The 20,583-nt window shown below is 43.8% G+C and overlaps 1 protein-coding gene across 1 annotated transcript in view; it reads left to right on the forward strand.

The window, feature by feature from the left end:
* Ac13E (Adenylyl cyclase 13E) overlaps nucleotides 1–20,583 on the forward strand; it is a 286,840-nt gene that overhangs the window by 238,332 nt on the left and 27,925 nt on the right. The window contains exon 13 of the mRNA XM_068348168.1: nucleotides 11,846–12,145. Within this exon, the coding sequence (XP_068204269.1) occupies nucleotides 11,846–12,145 (300 nt within the window). The remainder of the gene's footprint in view (nucleotides 1–11,845; nucleotides 12,146–20,583) is intronic.

The raw sequence follows: 20,583 nt of genomic DNA on the forward strand, positions 1-20,583 counted from the left end.
ATAAAGTGATTCCCCTTGGGTCTTTGATCATGAGGTACGGAGAATCCAGATATTAAGAGGTATATATGGCTTATAGATATATAAGAAAAACATTATAAATGTGCAAAATTTCCATTAATCATAACCAAGTACTGTAAACTTACCATCAAGCTACAATGGGGAGATGGGTTGATTTTCATTGTAAGTACAAAAAACCTTATTCAAAAATAATAAGTATGGGAGGATTAGAGTTGTTGGTGGCCTTGCTGGAAGTTTCCTCGCTAGTGATTGCCAGACTGGGGTTCGAGTCCCACTCAAACTCGTTAGTTCCTTTGGTCACTGCAACCTCACCATCCTGTGAGTTAATGATGGGTGGTTTGGGAGTCTATAGGTCTATCTCCTGAGTCATCATCAGCCATTTCTTGGCCCTCCTTTATCCTAGCTTGGGTGGAAAGGGTTCTTGGGCACTGCTTATATGTAATATGGCCAGTCTATAGGGCATTGTCCTGCTTGATAGATCAATGTCACTGTCCCTTGCCTTTGCATTCATGAGTGGCCTTTTGAAGAAAAAGTAATCAACTTATATCTCTTTTTATGGCTGAGTGGCTAAGTTACTGGAACTCTAGTTCTTGGGTCCAGGTTTGTTCCCTGGCGACCAGAAGCTATTATCATAAAGTTGATTCCCCTTTGGTCTCTGGTCCAGAGGTAGAGGGAATGCAGATATTAACCTTTTACCCCCAAAGGACGTACTGGTACGTTTCACAAAACTCATCCCTTTACCCCCATGGACGTACCGGTACGTCCTTGCTATAAAATGCTATAAAAAAATTTTTTTTCATATTTTTGATAATTTTTGAGAAAATTCAGGCATTTCCAAGAGAATGAGACCAACCTGACCTCTTTATGACAAATTTAAGGCTGTTAGAGCAATTTAAAAAAAATATACTGCAAAATGTGCTGGGGAAAAAATAACCCTTGGGGGTTAAGGGTTGGAAATTTCCAAGAGCTGGGGGGGGTAAAGGGTTATGGATATTTATGGCTTATGTGAATAAAAAAACATACAAATGTGCAAAATTATCATTAATCATAGCCAAGTAGTGTAAACTTACCATCAAGCTACAATGGTAAAGATGGGTGACTTCGATTATAAGTACAAAATACCTGAATACGACAAGAATAAGTATAGGAGAATTGTAATCAACTTTTATCACCAGAACCTCAGTTTCTTGGGCCTGTTTTGATTCTGTGGCCGACCAGAAGCTATTATCATAAAGTTATCCCCCCTTGGTCTCTGATCATGAAGTAGAAAGAATCCAGATAATAAGAGGCATATATGGCTAATATGAAGTATACAGTACAGTGATGCCTCAGGATACGAAAGTAATCCGTTCAGGATACGGTTTCGTATCCTGATTTTTTCGTATCCTGAGTCGCGTTTTACATGTAAATAGCCTAATCCGTTCCAAGCTTACGAAAAGACACCTTTTCTTCCATAAACACGCTAAACTGTAATAATAAACATGCAATGCAGCCATTTCTATCATTCAATAATTAACCCAACCATTAAAAACAGCCTAATCCATTTCCAGAAACCACTATGAGATTATTCAATAATGTAGTTATAGCCTTGTTATCCCCCCCAAGCCGTAAGAAACGGTCCGTTTTCTTTACTAATGTATAAAAGTTACGTACTGTATGTAAAGCATTTGGATCTGTGAAGGTGTATTGTTACCTGTACGTACACCTAAATTAAGGATCGATACCCTGAAAAAAAGGTTACAGTTAATTAGTGTAACAAAAAAGTTGAAACACCTTTTGATTGAGACGATGTCCGATAGCGAAGTCGCGGCAGAGGAGGATGGCATAAGGCAGAAAACGTAACAAGTGGCAGACTACGTACAGTAATTTACACACTTAACACATTAACACTTAAACTTTACGAAATAAAAAAATGGCAGAAATAATTAACACTTAACATTACGTATGGAAAACTATAAAATGAAAGAAAAAATTACTTAACACTTAACGGTAACATAAACTTAAAATTGAATTTTTTTTTTTTTTTGCTTTTTTATACTACGTTTTCATATTTTCTAAATCTCTTCTACTTCTTCATCACTTTCTTTTTTCTGTTTCTTTTTTTACTTTCACCTTCTAATTCTTCATCACTTCCTCTTTTCTGTTTCTTTTCTTCACTTTCACCTTCGTCTTGGCCTACTAATACCGCTGGCCTCTTTAATAAGAAACTATCATCTGAAGCTTGTTTCTGCCTACTTTTCAACACATTTCTAAAATGCGTCAGGCAAACGTCATGGCAGTGTTGAAGCGCACGGTTGGTATAAACTTTTTCTGGATGTTCCTTTTCGAGGTAGTCTGCCATTTTATGGAAACATGCGAGGAATTTCCTTAATGTGTGCCGTTTTCAAAGGTGTAACATCCTCCTCATCACCGCTAGAGAACTGCTCTTGAACAACACTCACTTGCATCGTCTCCAACTCCTTCAGGTCGTCCGTCGTCAACTCCTCGTGGTGCTCCTCGATATGTTCATCTATATCCTCGGCGCTAACTTCCAGCCCCATGGACGTACCAAGATGTACGATGTCAGCCACCTCAGACTGCTGGATGGGTTCAGGATCGTCAACGATCTCGCTTCGCCTCCAGGCTTCCCGAACCCCTTGAAGTCTCGTGCAGAGACAGCATCAGGCCACAGCTTCCTCCAAGATGAGTTCAGGGTACGGCTCGAAACTTCCTGCCAAGCGAGATCGATGAGTTTGAGGCATATCATGATATTAAGTGATCTTTCCAGAATTCACACAGAGTGAGGTTGTACTTTCTGTCATTTGGAAACATCTCTGGAAGAGATGCTTCGTGTACAATTTTAAAATTTGAAATAACTTGCTGGTCCATGGGCTGGAGGAGAGGGGTGGTGTTTGGCGGTAGATATAAGACCTTTATGAAGGAATACTCGGCCAGAAGATATTCCTCGAGGCCAGGAGGGTGAGCTGGTGCATTGTCCAACACTAGAAGACATTTCATAGGGAGGCGGTGTTTTCTTCCAAATATTTTCGGACAGTCGGACCGAAGCAGGCATTCACCCAATCAATGAAAAGTTGCCTCGTTACCCAGGCTTAGCATTCGCCCTCCACATCACGGGAAGGTTCTCCTTGATGATTTTGTGGGCTTTGAAGGCTCGGGGATTTTCTGAATGGTACATCAGCAGGGGCTTTATCTTGCAGTCCCCACTGGCGTTTGCACAAAAAGCGAAGGGTAAGCCTGTCCTTCATAGGTTTATGTCCGGGTAGCCTCTCTCCTCCGCCGTGATGAACGTCCGATGAGGCATTTTCTTATAAAAAAGTCCAGTTTCGTCGCAATTGAAAACTTGCTGCGAACTGTAGCCTTCCTGCAGAGTCAACTCGTCGAACGTTTTAACAAAGGCTTCGGCGGCCTTCTTGTCCGAGCTGGCTGCCTCCCCATGCCGTCCACTGAATGGATGCCAGTCCTTTTCTTGAATTTCTAGAACCACCCCGAGAAGCCTTGAACTCTGGGGGTTCCTGCTGGGATGTTCCTTCTCCTGCCCCTTCTTCGGCCTGAGAACGCACGAGATCACCGAAATGGCGGAGGCCTTCTGGCAAATTTGTACTCTCAGTGATGGTGTCTCCTGAGATCTCTTTGTCTTTGATCCACACAAGAAGCAGCCTCTCATCTCGTCATGCACGTGGGTTCTCTTATTGGAGAAAATAGTGACGCCCTTAGAAGGTGCCGCTGCTTTGATGGCCGCCTTCTGCTTCAGGATGGTGCCTATCGTAGATAGATTCCGGCCATACTCCTTGGCGATCGCACTTAAACGCATGCCAGACTCGTACTTTTTTATGATTTCAAGTTTCGTCTCCATCGAGAGCATCGTCTTCTTCTTCTTTCCTTCGGCAACATTCTTGGGACCCATGGCTACAGTAATACGTAATATAATACACTACGTACGTTATATACAGTACTATGTATAGTAAACACTAATACAGTACAGTGCACAGTAACGAATGTTTAATAACGATAACACGTGGCGTACGAATGTACTGTATATTAACACTACGTCAAACAAGCGAAAGCACACAATGTCTGTTAACGATACCGCGGTCGGAACGAAAAGAGAGAGAGAGAGAGAGAGAGATGAACGCCCGTGCGGTAAGCAAGGTGGGATAGTTGCCGACCAATAGGAAAGCAGGATCTTATGGCGTCAGCTAGCATCTGAGTAGGGATATAACCAATGGGTGAGCGGGAGGCTGTAAGTGAGTCTACCCAAGTTCAAAGTCTGGCGACGCGCGCTTTTTAAATTACTCTCGGCGAAGAGTTGGGATCTCGTAAGGTTTTCGTATCCTGAAATTTTATTCGTATACTGGGGGATAAAAATCTTCGAATCACTTTTCGTTATCCTGAATTTTTCGTAAGCAGAAACTTTCGTATCCAGAGGTATCACTGTATATGAAAAACATATAAATATGCAAAATTATCATTAATCATAGCCAAGTACTGCAAACCTATCAACAAGCTACAATGGGGGAGATGGTTGATTTCAATTGTAAGTACATAAAACCTGAATTTGGACAGGACTAAGTATGGGAGGAATTGTATTCAACTTTATCTCTCTTTGTGGCTGAGCGGCAAAGTCACTGTAATAACAGTTTTTTTAACTCTGTTTCGATTCTCTGCCCTACCAGAAGCTATTATCATAAAAATGATTCCCCCTTGGTATCTGATCCAGAGGTAGAGAGAATCCAGATATTAACACGTATATAAGGCTTATATCAATATACAGTATATGAAAAACATGTAAATGTGCAAAATTATCATGAATCATAGCCAAGTACTGCAAACTTACCAACAAGCTGCAATAGTGGAGATGGGTTGGGTTGATTTTGATTCCAAGTACAAAAAACCTGAAATACGACATGGTATAACTATGAGAGAATTTTAATGTGTGTGTGTGGAACAAATGAAATCATTGTTCTTTGTAAAGTCTCTATTGAATACTCACTGATGGAGTCGTAATAGATAATTCCTAAGCTCGCTCTCTCTCTCTCTCTCTCTCTCTCTCTCTCCTCTCTCTCTCTCTCTCTCTCTCTCTCTCTCTCATGGAGGGAAATAACCTGGAGGAAACGACTGTAGCTGCAGATGCTAGAATAAGCAATCCCCACACTTGTCCTGGGGATGCCTACATCATTGTTGGAATAGGCGGATGCAGCTCAGTGCCGAACCCTGGACAGTCTCCATGATTCTTATAGGGTATCATGTCCTGTTCACATTATCTCTCCCTCCACTGATCAAGACTCTAGTGTCGAAAAGCTCCTTTGTGCTGGGATCCGCAGAGGGGCGGGCCCTTTTGGGCCGAAGTCCAGACCATGTTAGAGAAGGGCCCTCTCCAAGAGGTCCTCGGCGACTCCCCAGGCTTCTTCAGTTGACTCTTGTGAAAAAAGTGTTTGGAGGCTGGAGACCAGTCGTCTACGTCTCAGGTCGGAATAAGTCTGTCAAACAAACTTCGTCATCATGGAGAAGGCAGACACGGTCAAACAAGCAGTAAGACCACAGACTTCATGTTCACACTAGACCTAAAGGACGCATGCTTCCAGATCCCAACCATCCGTCTTTGAGGAAGTATCTCGGATTCAGTTTTGACAACAAGAAATACCAATTCAAAGTTCTATGCTTCGGTCTTTCCACAGCACCTCGTCTTCACAAGTGTTCACCCTTGTGTCATCTTTTGCTCACAGCATCGGCATCTGTCTCCTACGCTATCCGGACAACTGGCTGATCCTAGCAGACTTGGTGGTAACGCTTCTTCACCACCGAGACAAAGTTCTGAGGGTTTGCCAAGATCTGGTGATCATGGTAAACCTCAAGAAGTCATCCCTGCTTCCCTCTCAATGACTGGTATGCCTAGGAATGATTATAGACACCAACATTCACAAAGTCTTCCCATCGGACGACAGGCTATAAGGCTGAGGAAGGTCGCAATACCTTTTCTCAGACGAGAATAGCTCCCAGCCCAGAGGTGGCTATGTCTCCTCGGGCACCTGTCATCTCTGGCCCGTCTAGCTCCCAGTGGTTGCCTCAGGATTCGACCTCTCCAGTGGCGGCTGAAATCCAACTTGAATCAGGCCTTTGATTCTCCAGACATTCTGATCCCCATTGGACCAGAAGAACAGATGTACCTGCTAAAGGGCTTCGAACCTTCTCGTCCTCCACCCAAACTTGTTATCTTGTTGCTTTTCACAGATGCAGCAAATCAAAGGGTGAGGGGCCCACATGCTGCACCACATGACCTCAGGGCTATGGACAGAGTTCAAAAAGTACCAGCACATCAATCTCTTGGAGATGAGGGCCGCCTTCCTGGCCCTTCAACAGTTCCATCAGTTCCTGGCGGACCACTCAGTCGTGATGAGTAGTGACAACACCACAGTTCTGGCTTATATCAACAAGCAAGGCGGTCTTTTTCACAGTCCCTATCCCATCTGGCAATAGAAATACTATACTGAGTTGGCGGAAGTCCATTCAGTAACACTATCAGCTCACTTCATTCCCTACAAAATAAATGTGCTCTAGTAGCCAACAAAGTCCTGACATTGAGAGGTTTCTGACGGCGGATCTGTTCGTAATGGCCTTGAACTTCAGGCTCCCGTTGTACTGCTCCTCAGTCCCGGACCCCGAGGCTCTCTGGCAAAATACATTCCAACAACGGTGGGACAGCATCGACGTTTATGTTTCCCCCGTTTTGTCTGATGAAAAAAGTGCTCAACAAGACCAGAACAATGGTCAATCTCTCAATGACCGTCATAGCTCCGCTATGGCATCATGTAGAATAGTTTGCAGACCTTCTGCAACTCCTGACGGAGCTTCCAAGAGAATTTCCTCCACGACACGATCCACTCAGACAACCACACGCTAATATCTTCCACAAAGCCGTAGCTTTGCTTCATCTCCTCTCTTGAAGAGGCTTTTCGCAACAGGTTGCCAAAAGGATGTCTGGATATCTGCGAAAGTCATCAACCGCAGTCTACCAGGCGAAGTGGAATGTCTTTTGTGGTTGGTATCGTGGAAGGGGTATCTCTCCACTCGATGCCACTATTCCAGCAATAGCGGAGTTCTTCATATATCTGCAAGAGGAAATTCTCGTCTCAGTCCTGGCAGTTGAAAACTATCGCTCAGCCTTGAGTCTTGCCTTTAGACTGAAAGGAGGGGATATTTCCTCTTCGCTGGAACTTTTACTCCTAATGTGGAGTTATGAACTTACCTGTCTCCAGTCAGAAGTGAGAATTCCTCCTTAGGACGTGAATCATTAAGCCAGGCAACAGATCGCCACCTCACATGAAAGACGGTGTTCTTACTCGCTTTGGCTTTGGCCAAAAGAGTCGGCAAACTTCATGGTCTCCTGTATGACATCGCCCATTCAAGGGGATGGGGAGAGGTAAATTTCAGCTTCGTTCTGGAGTTTGTAGTTAAGACTCAAAATCCGGGGGTAGTGGATCTGAGATCTGACTCCTTCCAGACAACGAGTATTTGTTCTGTAACCGACAACCTATATCATCTGTTAATATGCCCAGTAAGGAGTTTGAGGCTCTACCTCAAGAGAGCAGCAGCTCGTCCTCCGGTGCCTTTGCTTTTCGTCATAGCAGGGAGGACTAAGAGGAAGATCACTAGAGACACGATTTCAGCATGGATTCGCACTAAATCTAGATCCTCCTCCAACATGTTGACCCAGAGCTCATGACGTCAGGGGCATTACTACATCCCTGGCCTTTAAGCGTAACGACTCTCTGGCGCAGGTTCTACAAGTGGGGGTGTGGAAACTTCAAACAACGTTTACTGTCCACTACCTGCAATACATGACCCACAGGAGGCTCGATACATTCTCTATTGGTCCTGTGATGGCTGCAAAACAGCTGGTTTAGTACCTCAAGCTCTTAAATAGACAAGTAGCAGAAGGTTGAGGGCATTGGTTACCTAGTTTTAGACTGAGTGAATGTAAAGGAATGACTGGGTCTTTTCTTCATCCTCTCTTCTCTTGGGGAAATCAGCATCCAAGGTCCTGTGCACAGCTGACCATTGCAGGTAAACCGTTGCTCCCTTCTGTATCGTAGTACTGTCAAACCTCTCGATACGAACGAATCGGCTTACAAAATTTTCACTTTACGAAAGGAGATGCAAAGAATTTTACGACACGGATTACGAAAAATGTTTTGGACAACGAAAAGAGGTACAGAGCGAGAGCCCAATTGTATCTAAGACGGATTTTAAAATTCGCGCCGCCAGCCCGTAAACTCGCTACCATCCTCTTGCGTTCCCATTGGTTATCTCCCTACTCGGATGCTAGTTACCAGCATGAGATCCTGCTCTCCTATTGCTCGGCATCAACTGTACTGTATCCCACTGTGCATCTACGCATTGGTGTTCCTATGTCTTTTCGTTCTGGCAGCTGTATCGTACGCATTAACTTAGTTTTTGTGATTTCGCTTTCCTAACAATTTTACAGTATGTACCGTTATCATGTGTGATATTACGTTACATCATTAGCCATGGGTCCCAAGAAAGTCGCTGATGTCAAGGGAAATTAGAGGATGATCCTTTCCATGGAGATGAAGATGGAAATAATGAAGAAATACAAGGCTGCCATGCGGTTAAGTGTGCTCGCGAAAGAATATGGCCAAAATCCGTCTACGATAGGAATGATCCTGAAGCAGAAGGAAACTATCAAAGCAGCAACACCTCTAAGGGCGTGACTGTTTTCTCCAGGAAGAGGAGCCACGTCCACGATAAGATGGAGAGACTGCTGCTTGTCTGGGTAAAGGACAAAGAAATGCCTGGAGACACTATGACTGAAGCGATAATCTGCCAGAAAGCCAGTGCCATTTTCAGTGATCTCGTGCTTGCTCAGGATGAAGCTGACGCAGGAGAAGGAACATTGAAGCAGGAACCCCCAGAGTTCAAGGCTTCTCGTGGGTGGTTTGAAAAATTTAAGAGACGCTCAGGCATTCATTCGGTGGTGGGTCATGGAGAGGCTGCAAGCTCGGAGACTAAAGCGGCCAAAGCCATTGTTAAGACGTTCGATGAGTTGACTGTCCTGGAAGGTTACAGTCCCCAGAAAGTCTTTAATTGCAATGAGACTGGGCTTTCTTGGAAAAAAATGCCTCGTCGAACGTACATCACGACAGAAGAAAAGAGGCTACCTGAGCATAAGTCTATGAAGGATAGGCTTACCCTTGCACTCTGTGCAAATGCCAGTGGGGATTGCAAGGGGAAACCCCTGCTGGTGTATCACTCTGATACTCCTCGAGCTTTCAAGACCCACAAAGTCACTAAGAAAAATCTAAACGTGTTTTGGAGGACTAATGGAAACGCCTGGGTAACAAGACAATTGTTCATCGAGTGGATAAATATTTGTTTTGGCTCGACTGTGAAAAAGTATTTGGAAGAGAAGCGCCTCCTCATGAAATGCCTGCTAGTGCTGGACAATGCCCCTGCTCACCCTCCTGCCCTCGATGAAGATATTGTAGCAGAATATTCCTTCATCAAGGTTCTCTATCTTCCACTGAACACCACCCCTCTTCTCCAGCCAATGGACCAGCAATTGATTTCAAACTTCAAGAAGCTTCATACGAAATATCTCTTCAAGAGATGTTTCGAAATCATTGAGGGCACAAACCTCACACTTCGTCAATTTTGGAAGGAGCATTTTGATATTGTCATATGCTTTAAAATCATCAATTAAGCTTGGCAGGAGATTTCGAGGCGCACATTGTACTCTGCTTTGAAGAAGCTGTGGCCTGGTGCCATCTCCGCACGAGATTTTAAGGGCTTCCATGCAGACCAAGCTGAAGACGATTTCGAAAATGTTGATGATCCTGAACCTGTTGCACAATCTGAAGTTGCTGAGATTTTTACACTTGGGAAGTCCATGGGTCTGGAAGTTGATGAGGCCGACATTGATGAGCTTATCGAGGAGCACCAAGAGGAACTTACGACGGATGACCTGAAGGACTTGGCGGCCTTGCGATGTGAACGTCGTTCAGGAAGAGCACAGTGGGGAGAGGAAATTAAGGAGGGTCTAGATGGCTACTTTAAAATGGTGGCTCTTGTAGAAAAGAGACACCCAGGTCGTGTGCTTAAGTACTGTAGTGAAGTTTGCCCGAGTCATTTCAGGAAAATTTTAGGCAGGTAGAAACAAGCTTCTTTAGACGATTATTTTAGAAAGAGGCCTTTAGTAGAAGCAGACCAAGCGCCAGCTAAGAAACGAAAGAAAAGTGGCAGTGATGCCGTTTGTAAATGTTTTTCCTAAAATTAAGTGTTAATATTTTCTGTCATTTATAAATCTGTTTTGTGCCACTTGTAAATATTTTCCGCCATTTTCATCCTCCTCTACCGCCCCGCACTTCGCTCTCAGACATCGCCTCACTCCAGAGGTAAGATTCCACATTTTTGTTACTATATTTTTACTGTTTGCTGTAAATAAACACTTCTTTTACAGATTATCAATGTTAATTTATTAAATGATCAAAATACAGTACTTTTCATGCATTTAGTACAGTACTCTTTAGTTGTGTATATCCTTTTTATAATCATTTAATGTGGTGTTTTTCTAGAGTCTGGAACGATTTAGGCTTTTACATGTAAAAGGCAACTGGCTACACGAAAAAATCACTTTACGAAAGCCCTTACGGAACCAATTATCCTAATTTCCTGTTGTGAGGCATTACTGTATTTTGTTGATTCTGTTTTGTCCCTATACCCTGGCGAAGTGGTATTGGGAATGTCGTGACTTCAAAAGACTCCTTTTTTCTCGGAATAAATCTTACCTTTTTGACAGTCACACTGCTAGTATCTCTGCTTACACAGCTTGCGTAGGCCGCAGATCTTGCTTAGCAAGGTTAGCGAGGGGTTAGGGTTTCCTTCTTTTGGAGGAATCCCTGATTAAAGACAAAAACCCAGATTGGCAGGGTTGTCCACCCACCTACGTTATTTATAGGGTATACTACCCTATAAATAACGTAGGTTTTTATTCCAGTTATGGAACAAAGAACAGATTTGGAAATAATTTGTATTTTTCCTAACTATACAAACCCTTAGCTATTTATACAGACTTGCCCGACAACCCATGCCCCCTTGAAGTACTACCAACAAGCAAAGGAAAGCACAGTCACAGTTGTGTGAGTGAGTGGGGTAGTTACTTTCCCCCCTCCCCCCTGCTTACTAGTAGGATGGGTGTTTAACCCTTGCTAAATTCTAATAGCTCTTCCTTTCATCTTCACAGAAAGTAATACCCCTATAAATAGCTAAAGATTTGTATCGCAAGGAAAAATACAAATTATTTTCAAATTGTTTATTTTATGAGGTTGACAGAAGTCACCACTTTTGCTCCTTTGCAGAATCAAAGTGATTTCACATTTCAGGGGATAGTAAACCGAGTTGGTAACAGGGACGTCGTCCCTCCTAAGGTAGCTCTCCTATTAAAGGACTAGGGTCTGTAATTGTGGTGTAGGAACAAATAAATATTTTAAGCAATTTGTATTTTTCCTAAGTATACAAACCTAAGTCTTTTAAGGTACCTTAACATCCTCAACCAACCCATAAGTCCTTGGCTGAAGGTCAAAGAGAAGAGCTCAGTGGCCTGTTTGGTGGGCAGGGCTTCCCTGATACGTGGCTGTAACTACCACCACCTCATTATAATTTTAAGAGCCACCTTCCCGCTATGCTGAAATCACTCCTATTAAAGGACTATGGTTTTTTAGTTAAGTAAAATTCAAATTATTTTAAATAAAGAGGGAAATAAAGAGGGACATTGGAAATTGAATGTATATTTGACTCCAAAATAATTTTCCAGTCCCATGAATGGAGTGAAGGATGGAGCGGTGACATCAGCGATGCAGAAGGAGTATGTCAAGGTAGCGGCAACCTCCCATCAAGTATGACCCCAACCATCACCTCCACCCCCACCACACTTCCCTCACCCCAGCCACCACCACCCACACCTCACACCCCCACGTCACCTGACCCACCTAACACACCTGCAACTCCCCAGATGCCCAGGGAAACTCTGCAGAATTCTTGGGGAAGTTTGTCTGGCAAGGACCCTAGGAAAGATTCAGGAATACGGAGCCGGAGATCAAGCATACAAGCACAGGTATACATTCTCTCTCTCTCTCTCTCTCTCTCTCTCTCTCTCTCTCTCTCTCTCTCTCTCTCTCTCTCTCTCTCTCTCTCTCATTCAGTATTAAAAGTTTTTTTTAATTAGCCTGAGTATAGCATTCTAAGATTTCTGGAAATTCAGTTTTACCAGAAAAGTGGGGGCACATTTGATATATACAGTATGCAAGTAGTAACTGTTAGGAAAAAGTAGTATTTAAGGTAGTGATTGATTAGTGGAAAATGGACGTAGATATAACCAAAGCTGCAATGTATACTGTTCATAATATATCTGGATAATGTAATTTATTAGTGAAGATCTTTTCCATGTGATTTTTAAACTATCTACAAATAGGATTGGTTAAGTTGCTAATTGTAATTGTGTAAGTTACTGGATAGAAATTTGTCATCTTTCTTAGATGTATTATGATTACAAATTAAAGTATGAAAAACTACTGCACACAAAGTAGGCTGAGGTACTTCAAAAACTTTTATATTTGAATTGTTTTGACTCCTAAAGCAATATTCTTCATCAGTAGTCAAACACTAAACCTAACTTTCATCATGTGTTAACATGACTGGTGTGTTCAACTTATACCCATGCTTATGTGGCCCATTTTACTAAACATATTTCTGCAACGTCTTGGTCATATCTGCATTGATTTCTTGTTTTTTTTAATATTACCTTAGTTCAGTTTTACTTTTAAAACAAACCCTTTTTTAAACCCCTGGGGAAGTTTATAAGTGGGATTCTTGGTTTATGAACTAATCTATAACAACTTGGTAACTATAGTAGTATCTTTACATTTTTTGCAACTCTGGTGTGATTCATGTCTGCATATACATTACTTCTCTTTCACATGGTAACTATGTAGATATTTCTTTTATATGAGTTTTTAATTCCATTTCGTTAATGTAGAGTTATACATTTTTATTAAGGGTGATTAAATTTTGATACTCCTTTATTTTTAAAAAATTTATCAGGCTATTAAGTTAGACAGGCTGTCGTTATTTTATATTTCTGTCATAATGTTAAGTTTTGCATTATCTCCAGTAACAAAACTTTAATTGTTCTGTAACTGGAATACAACCCTACGCTATTTATTAGGGATATTACTTTCGGAGAAGCTGAAAGGATGAGCCATTAAAATTTTAGCAAGGGTTAACTACCCATTCCGCTTGTTAGTGGGGTTGGGGGTTAGTTTGCTACTTCTTCCACTCACACACCTGTGATTTAGCTCACTTTGCATTTGGCTCGGATGGTGAACATTCGTTGCCGTTCTTCATCCTCACCAAGTTATTTTTGGACTGCCATTAATGCTTTTTTTTGTTTGTGGTTACTCTTTACACCTGCAGAGGTCAACTGTATGATAGCGAAAATAAGTATACTGTAGTGAGTGTCAGGAGTGGTCTGCCTCCCAGTGGGAAAGGTTTGGGCGCAGGCGGAAGAAGTCAAAGCGGGATATTTCTCCTTCAAAGGTTTCTTGGAAGGGGAGAAACTCAAGGCGGCTGCTTTCACTTCCAAACGTCACTCACCCTCGTCAATGCGCCACCCTACGCAGCGTTCTAGACCTTTTTCAACGCGCCAGCACTCATCAGTGCACCAGTGCTCACCATCAACTCTTCAGCGCCCACCAACATGTCAACACTCAAAAGCGCGTCAATGCCATGCAGTGCGTCAGCGCTCTCCTCCGCTTCAGAGCTCTCCAATGCCCCAGCGTTCTCCTGATTGCCAGGGCTCTTCAGCCCGTTCGTGCTTTGCCAAATACCAGTGCTTGCCAGGACACCAATGGTCGCCAGCGCACCTGCGCTCTCCCGCTCGACAGTGCTCTCCTGTGCTCCTGCACGTCTGCGCTTACCTACTCGTCAGCGCTCACCAGCTCGCCAAAGCTCTCCTGCGCGTCAGAGCCCTCCAGTTTGCAAGCGCTCTCCAACGCGCCAGCACTCTATTGCACGCCAGCGCTCTCCAGCTCGTCACCAGCTTGCCAGCACTCTCCAGCTCGCCAGCGCCCACCTACGCACCTGTGCTAGCCTGCGCACCAGCGCTGTCCGGTTCCCCAGCGCTGTCCGGTTCCCCAGCGCTCCCCAGCTCGCCACCACTCTCCTGTGCAACAGCGCTCCGTGGCTTGCCAAGCGTTATCCAACGCACCAGCGCTCTCCTGCACGTAAGTGCTCTACAGTGGAACAAGTTTCTCCGACTTCAAGGAAGTCTCACAGTCAAAAGGAACAGGAAGGTAGGTGTTTTGACAGGTCACCGTTGCCCCATTACCCTCCCCGCAAATGCATTACAGTGTGCCTGCCAAGGAAACAGGGAAAGGGCTCCACAGAAGGGTTCAAGATACTGAAGATCAACCATCGGTCAGATTCCTCACAGGGAACCTTCGGTCTCTTTCTCATCAGGAGGGCTTTCTGACAGTGCCACTGTCAGCAAGCAGACTTGGTTCAGTGTCATGGTCCAAGCAGTTGTGCAAACCTTCGAGCCTGCTTTTTCATCTCGCTCTTCTGAGACCTTGCAATATTCGATGTCACCAGCAGTGCTCCTGCAAAGAGCCTTAGCTTATTCTCCCCTGAAGAGGAAAAGAGTGTGAAACTGACTTCTGTTTGGCCTTCAAGGCCTGTCCTTCCTCACTCTCCCTCCGGACGCTTTCCTGCCTCACCTCTGCCGAGGGAGCCTCATGAGGGACGGATCTCCTTCCTTCCATCTCCGGAGAAAGGTTCTCCTCGCACATAGAGCTCTCCACCTCCGGCAGAAGTCAGGAAGGTCAACTCCAACCAGTATTCGATGCTAGAGTCCTATCTCCTTCTTGGAAGGAATCGAAGGACTTTAAAACTCTGCCAAAGTCCTCTTCAAGGACCTCCAGGCCTGCAGGAACCACCAGTCACTATAGGGATGTTCACGACCAACCCCAAGAGGAGCTCTCTGTGGTGGAAAAAGGAGACTTCGCTGCCAGTCCTACTTCAGAGAGGGAACAGAAAGAGTCAGAGCATACCTTCTAGCAAGTCCTGACTCTCATCAGGGTACTCAATGGGCTTAACAACCCAGAGATACCCCCAGGAGAGGGCAATGACACAGTCTTAGATTGTCTTTGGCACTAAGAAGCCCTCAAAGATTAGTGCAGCCTTGCCCTGGTCTCAAGGGTTAAAGAGTGCCTGGGCAAAGATCGACCAACAGGTCTCTGATCTCTCCTCTCAACGTTGCGGCTCTACTGGCAAACTCCTCGTCCAGCTCTTCCACTCCACCATTCTCAGGAAGAGCTCACCAAGGAAGGGCCTCTTGAGAGGCTTTCTAGCCGTCAGGTCTCTTTCTTGGCAGCTGAGATCCTCAACCAGGAAAAGGTCATGAAGTATGCAATGCAAGCTACTTCGTGGCTTGATCATTGGTGGGGAACCCTGGAAATCTTGGTACGGACCGAGGATTTTTCCGAGGAACATACCAGGAAAGCTATGGAAACTTTCCTTCTCTCAGCCACCCTCACCATCGAGTTTCTGGCCCATCAAGTCTCGAATTTATGGGGGAACACCATCCTGAAACGTCGAGATATGGTGTCTGAGAGATTCCATCTGCAGGTCCCGAATGCTGAGATTTCTAGGTTCAGAAACTCCTCTCCAAAGGAATCCTCTCTTTACGAGTCAAAAGACGTGGAACTCACTGATGAAAGATGGAGGAAGTCTCACCATTTCCCCTTCCTCTATAGGGCTTTGACATCCAAGCCCTATAAATTATCGGCTCCTCAGCAATCCCTTTCAACCAAGACCTCGACGAAAAAGACAGCAGCAAATCCAGGGTGTCTAAAAATCCCTTTCCGAACAAGGACAGGAAAGGCACAAAGTCCTCCAGGGGAGGAAAACATCCTAGAGGGAGCAGCCAGGGCCGCAAACGCTGGGATAGGCACTCCCCCTCTTGTCCATGAGTGGGGGGATGCCTACAAAGTTGCAGGGGCAGGTGGAAGCAACTCAGGGCCAAACCCTGGTCAGTCTCCATGATTTATTCAGCGTATCGCATCCCGTTCACAACATCTCTCCCTCCCCTGATCAGGAATCCAGTGTCAATATACTCCTTTGCGATGGGATCAGCAAAGGGGTTAGCCCTCTGGGCAGAAGTCGAGACCCTGTTGAAGAAGGACGCTCTCCAGGAGGTTCTCCACTGGTTTCCAGGCTTCTTCGGTCAACTCTTTCTTGTGAGATAAGCATCTAGAGGCTGGAGACTTGTCATCGACCTCTCAGCTCTGAACAAGTTTATCAAGCAAACTCCGTTCAGCATGGAGACAGCAAACACATCCAGACAAGCTGTAAGACCACACGACTTGTTTTGCACCCTGGACATAAAAGATGTGTACTTCCAGATCCCAATTCATCCGTCTTCAAGGAAGTACTTAAGATTCAGCCTATACAACAGGAAATACCAGTTCAAGGTGCTGTGCTTCGGTCTTTCCGCAGCACCTCAAGTCTTCACCAAAATTTTCGCCCTAGTGTCATCTTGGGCACACAGGATTGGCATCCGTCTCCTCCGTTATTTGGACAACTGGCTAATTGTACTAAAGGGTGTGGATTTTCTCATCCTCCCCCCTAAAAAAGGTTTGGTGTGCCCACATGCTGCTCCACATGACTTCAGGCCTCTGATTAGAGTCGGAAGAATACCTCGAAAACCTCCTAGAGATGAAGGCAGTCTTCCTGGCCTTTCAACGGTTCCACCAGTTCCTGACAGTCCACTTAGTGCTGGTGATGAGCGACAATACCAGTAGTGACTTACATCAACAAGGAAGGAGGTACTTTTTCACAGCCCCTATCCCATCTAGCAGTAGAGATACTGAGATGGGCCGAGATTCACTTGATACCACTATTGGCAAGCTTCATTCCAGGCAAAAGGAATGTGCTCGCCGACAACCTGAGCAGGGCATCTCAGATAGTGAGTACCTAGTGGTCTTTGGATCATTTAGTAGCCAACAAAGTCCTGACTTTGTGGGGTTCTATGACCGTGGATCTCTTAGCAATGCCCCTGAACTTCAGCCTCCCGTTATACTGCTCCCCAATCCCAGAACCCAAGGCTCTTTAGCAAGATGCATTCTAACAATGGTGAGACAACATAGACATCTACACCTCTCCCTTGTTCTGTCTGATGAGGAGAGTACTCAGTGAGGCCAGAACATTGGTCAACCTCTCAATGACTCTCATAGCTCCTTTATGGCATCATGCGGAATGGTTCACGGACCTTCTGCAACTTCTGACAAGTCTTCAGGAGAACTCCCTGCACGACACAGTTTACACAAACAACCACAGGCCAACATATTCCACAAAGCTGTAGCTTTGCTACAACTTCACACCTGGAGACTATCCAGCATCTCCTCTCTCAGAGAAGATTTTCGCAACAAGTTGCGAGCAGTATGTCTGGATACCTGTGGAAATCATCAGCAGCAGTCTACCAGGTAAAGTGGAAAGTCTTCTTTGTTTGGTGTCGTGGAAGGGGTATCTCTCCACTTGATGCCACTATTCCAGCAATAGCGGAGTTCCTTGTGTATTTGCGTGAAGAAATGCACCTTTCATTCTTGGGGGTAAAAGGCTATTGCTATTTCTTCATCGCTGGAACCTTTTTTTTTTTTTTATTCATACGTAGTTATGAACTCACCTTTCCTCAGTCTGAACTGAGACCTCCCCCACAGAACGTGGTTCAAATTCTCAGGTCTCTGAAGAGACTTCCCTATGAACCATTATGCCAGGCAACAGATCGCCACCTCACTTGGAAGATGGTGTTCCTATTAGCTTTGGCTACTGCCACGTGAGTCGGTGAACTTCATGGTCTCTCATACGACATTGCCCATTCAAGGGGATAGGGTGAGGTAATGTTCAGCTTCATCCCTGAGTTTGTTGCTAAGACTCAAAATCCGGGAGTGGCGGATCCACGATTAGACTTTCCGGATTTTGAGTCTCCGCTCCGTAACAGATTTCCCTGATCATCTCTTACTCTGCCCTGTGAGGAGTTTGAGGCTGTATCTCAAGAGAACAGCCGCAGCTTGTCCTTGTGTCCCTGCACTTTTCCTCAGCACAGGGAGGAACAAGAGGAGGGTCACCAAGAACACCATCTCTGCTCGGATTTGCAAGGTCATAGACCATGCCCTGAATCCTTATCCTCCTCCTTTATGTCGCCCAAGAGCTTACGATGTCGGGCATAGCCACGGCCCTAGCCTTCAAGAGAAACTTCTCAGTGATGCAAATTCTACAGGCTGGAGTGTGGAAACGTCAGAATACGTTCACATCTCAATACCTGCAAGACGTGACCTACAGGAGTCTCGATATGTTCTCTATTGGCCCTGTGGTGGCTGCACAACAGCTGGTATAATACTTCAAGCGCCTTATTGGACAAGTAACAGAAGGTTGAGGGCACTGTTACCCAGTTTCTAATCTGCGTGACTGAAAAGATTTGACTGGTGCTTATTCCTTTCTTCATCCCCCCTATCTTGGGGAAAGCAGCATCCTGGGTTTTTTGCACAAGCTGACCTTAAACCACTGCAGGGAAACCATGCTTCCTTGTGTACCTAGTATTAAGCTAACACTGTTGCGTCCCCATACCCTGGCAAGGTGGTATTGGGAAAGTCCAGGTTACAACAGTTTTTCATATAAAGACTCGGAATAACTTTTACCTGAACAGTCACGTTATAAAATATCTCAACACACAGCTTGCGTAGGCCGCGAACCTTGCATCGCAAGGTTTAGCTAGGTGCAGGGACTCCTCTTTTTTTTTTGGTACAAACCTATTCAAAATAAGGAGTCCCCAGGTAGCCAAAAAGCCACATTGGCAGGGATGCCTACCCTCCTAATGGGTGAGTCACTCCTAATAAATAGCGTAGGGTTGTACTGTATTCCAGTTTCGGAACAAATGACAAATTCATGGATAATTTGTATTTTTCCTAATGATACAAAGCTTTAGCTATTTATACAAACTTACCCTCCAGCCCACTCCCCCTTGAAATCCTACCTCCAAGCAAAGTGAGCTAAATCACAGGTGTGTGAGTGGTAGCGGTAGTAAGTTACCCCCCTACCCCCTCTAACTAGCAGAATGGGTAGTTAACCTTCACTGAAATTTTAATTGCTCATCCTTTCAGTTTCATTGAAAGTAATACTCCTAATAGATAGCGAAAGGGTTATATCGTTAGGAAAAATACAGATTATCTACGAATTTGTCAAGTTACAAATTAAACAAACTTCTGATTATTATTTTTATTATTTTTATTAGTAGTAGTATTACTATTATTAAGATGGCGATGGTTATTATTATTATCATTATTATTATTATTGTTATTATTATTATTATTATTGTTATTATTATTATTATTATTGTTGTTGTTGTTGTTGTTGTTGTTGTTGTTATTAGCCCAGCTGCAATCTTAGTTTGAAAAAGTAAAATGCTACAAGCCAAGGGCTCTATTAGGGAGACAAGCCCAGTTTAGACAAGAACAAATTGTGTTGGAGAAATTATCAAAAGTTGAATTAAGATTAATAATAAATAAACTTTAGACAAGGCTTGTCAACCTGCTCAACAAAAATATATTAACTCAAATTTTTGAAATCCCCCTAGTTTATCCATATGCTTAAGTAAATCATTCTTCAGTTTGGTCACTTTCAGAACAACATTGATAGCAACTGGATTTTAATATTAAATTCTGTTATTTATATACAGTACTTACCTTTGAATCATAAGCTATTGACTAAATTGGTAGCTTCACAACTCTGTAACATTAAAGATGAGAAAAAAAGAAAAATTTCTCCCTACCCTTTCCCATTCCTCCTCCAAATATGTTTAGGCCATTTATCCTGCCTCATACACCAATCAACAAGAATGGCAAGTAGCCTATGATATAGTAATAAGAATGCCTGCAACCAGTTTCATTAAAAGAGTTTTTACATGATTCTATACTTTTCAAAATAGGCTATTACAATCTACAAATGTCCGCATGAACATAATTCAACCACCTCTCTATCCTCCACCTTGGCCCTTAAAAAAAAAATATGATCTCATCTCTATTATTTGTCAAAAAATATAGTTATACTCATAGTCCCCTTAAACAATATGCCTTGGAACATATTCAAAGGAAAGGACATTATTATGCTATTTATACTGATGGCTCTAAATCTTCAATGGGTACTGGGAGTGCAGCAGTATCCTTGGACAAAATTAGTTAGCTCTCATTTACCTAGTGAAGCATCAGTATTTACATCTGAACTACCAGCCATTATATTAGCCATTGAGGTTATTAAAACTATTGAAGATAGGGTGAATCATAAGTTGTGTGATTTATACCGATTCCAAAAGTGCCATAAACACCATAAAGGGTTACACTCATAAAAGTTAATTGATATTAAAAATTAAAGTGCTTCTTAACAGGTTTTCTCCCGTGGGGTGAATATAGAAATATGTTGGATTCCTGCCCACGTTTGGATTAT

This window comes from Palaemon carinicauda, chromosome 24, assembly GCF_036898095.1.
Source record: "Palaemon carinicauda isolate YSFRI2023 chromosome 24, ASM3689809v2, whole genome shotgun sequence".
Classification (NCBI taxonomy): Eukaryota; Metazoa; Arthropoda; class Malacostraca; order Decapoda; family Palaemonidae; genus Palaemon; species Palaemon carinicauda.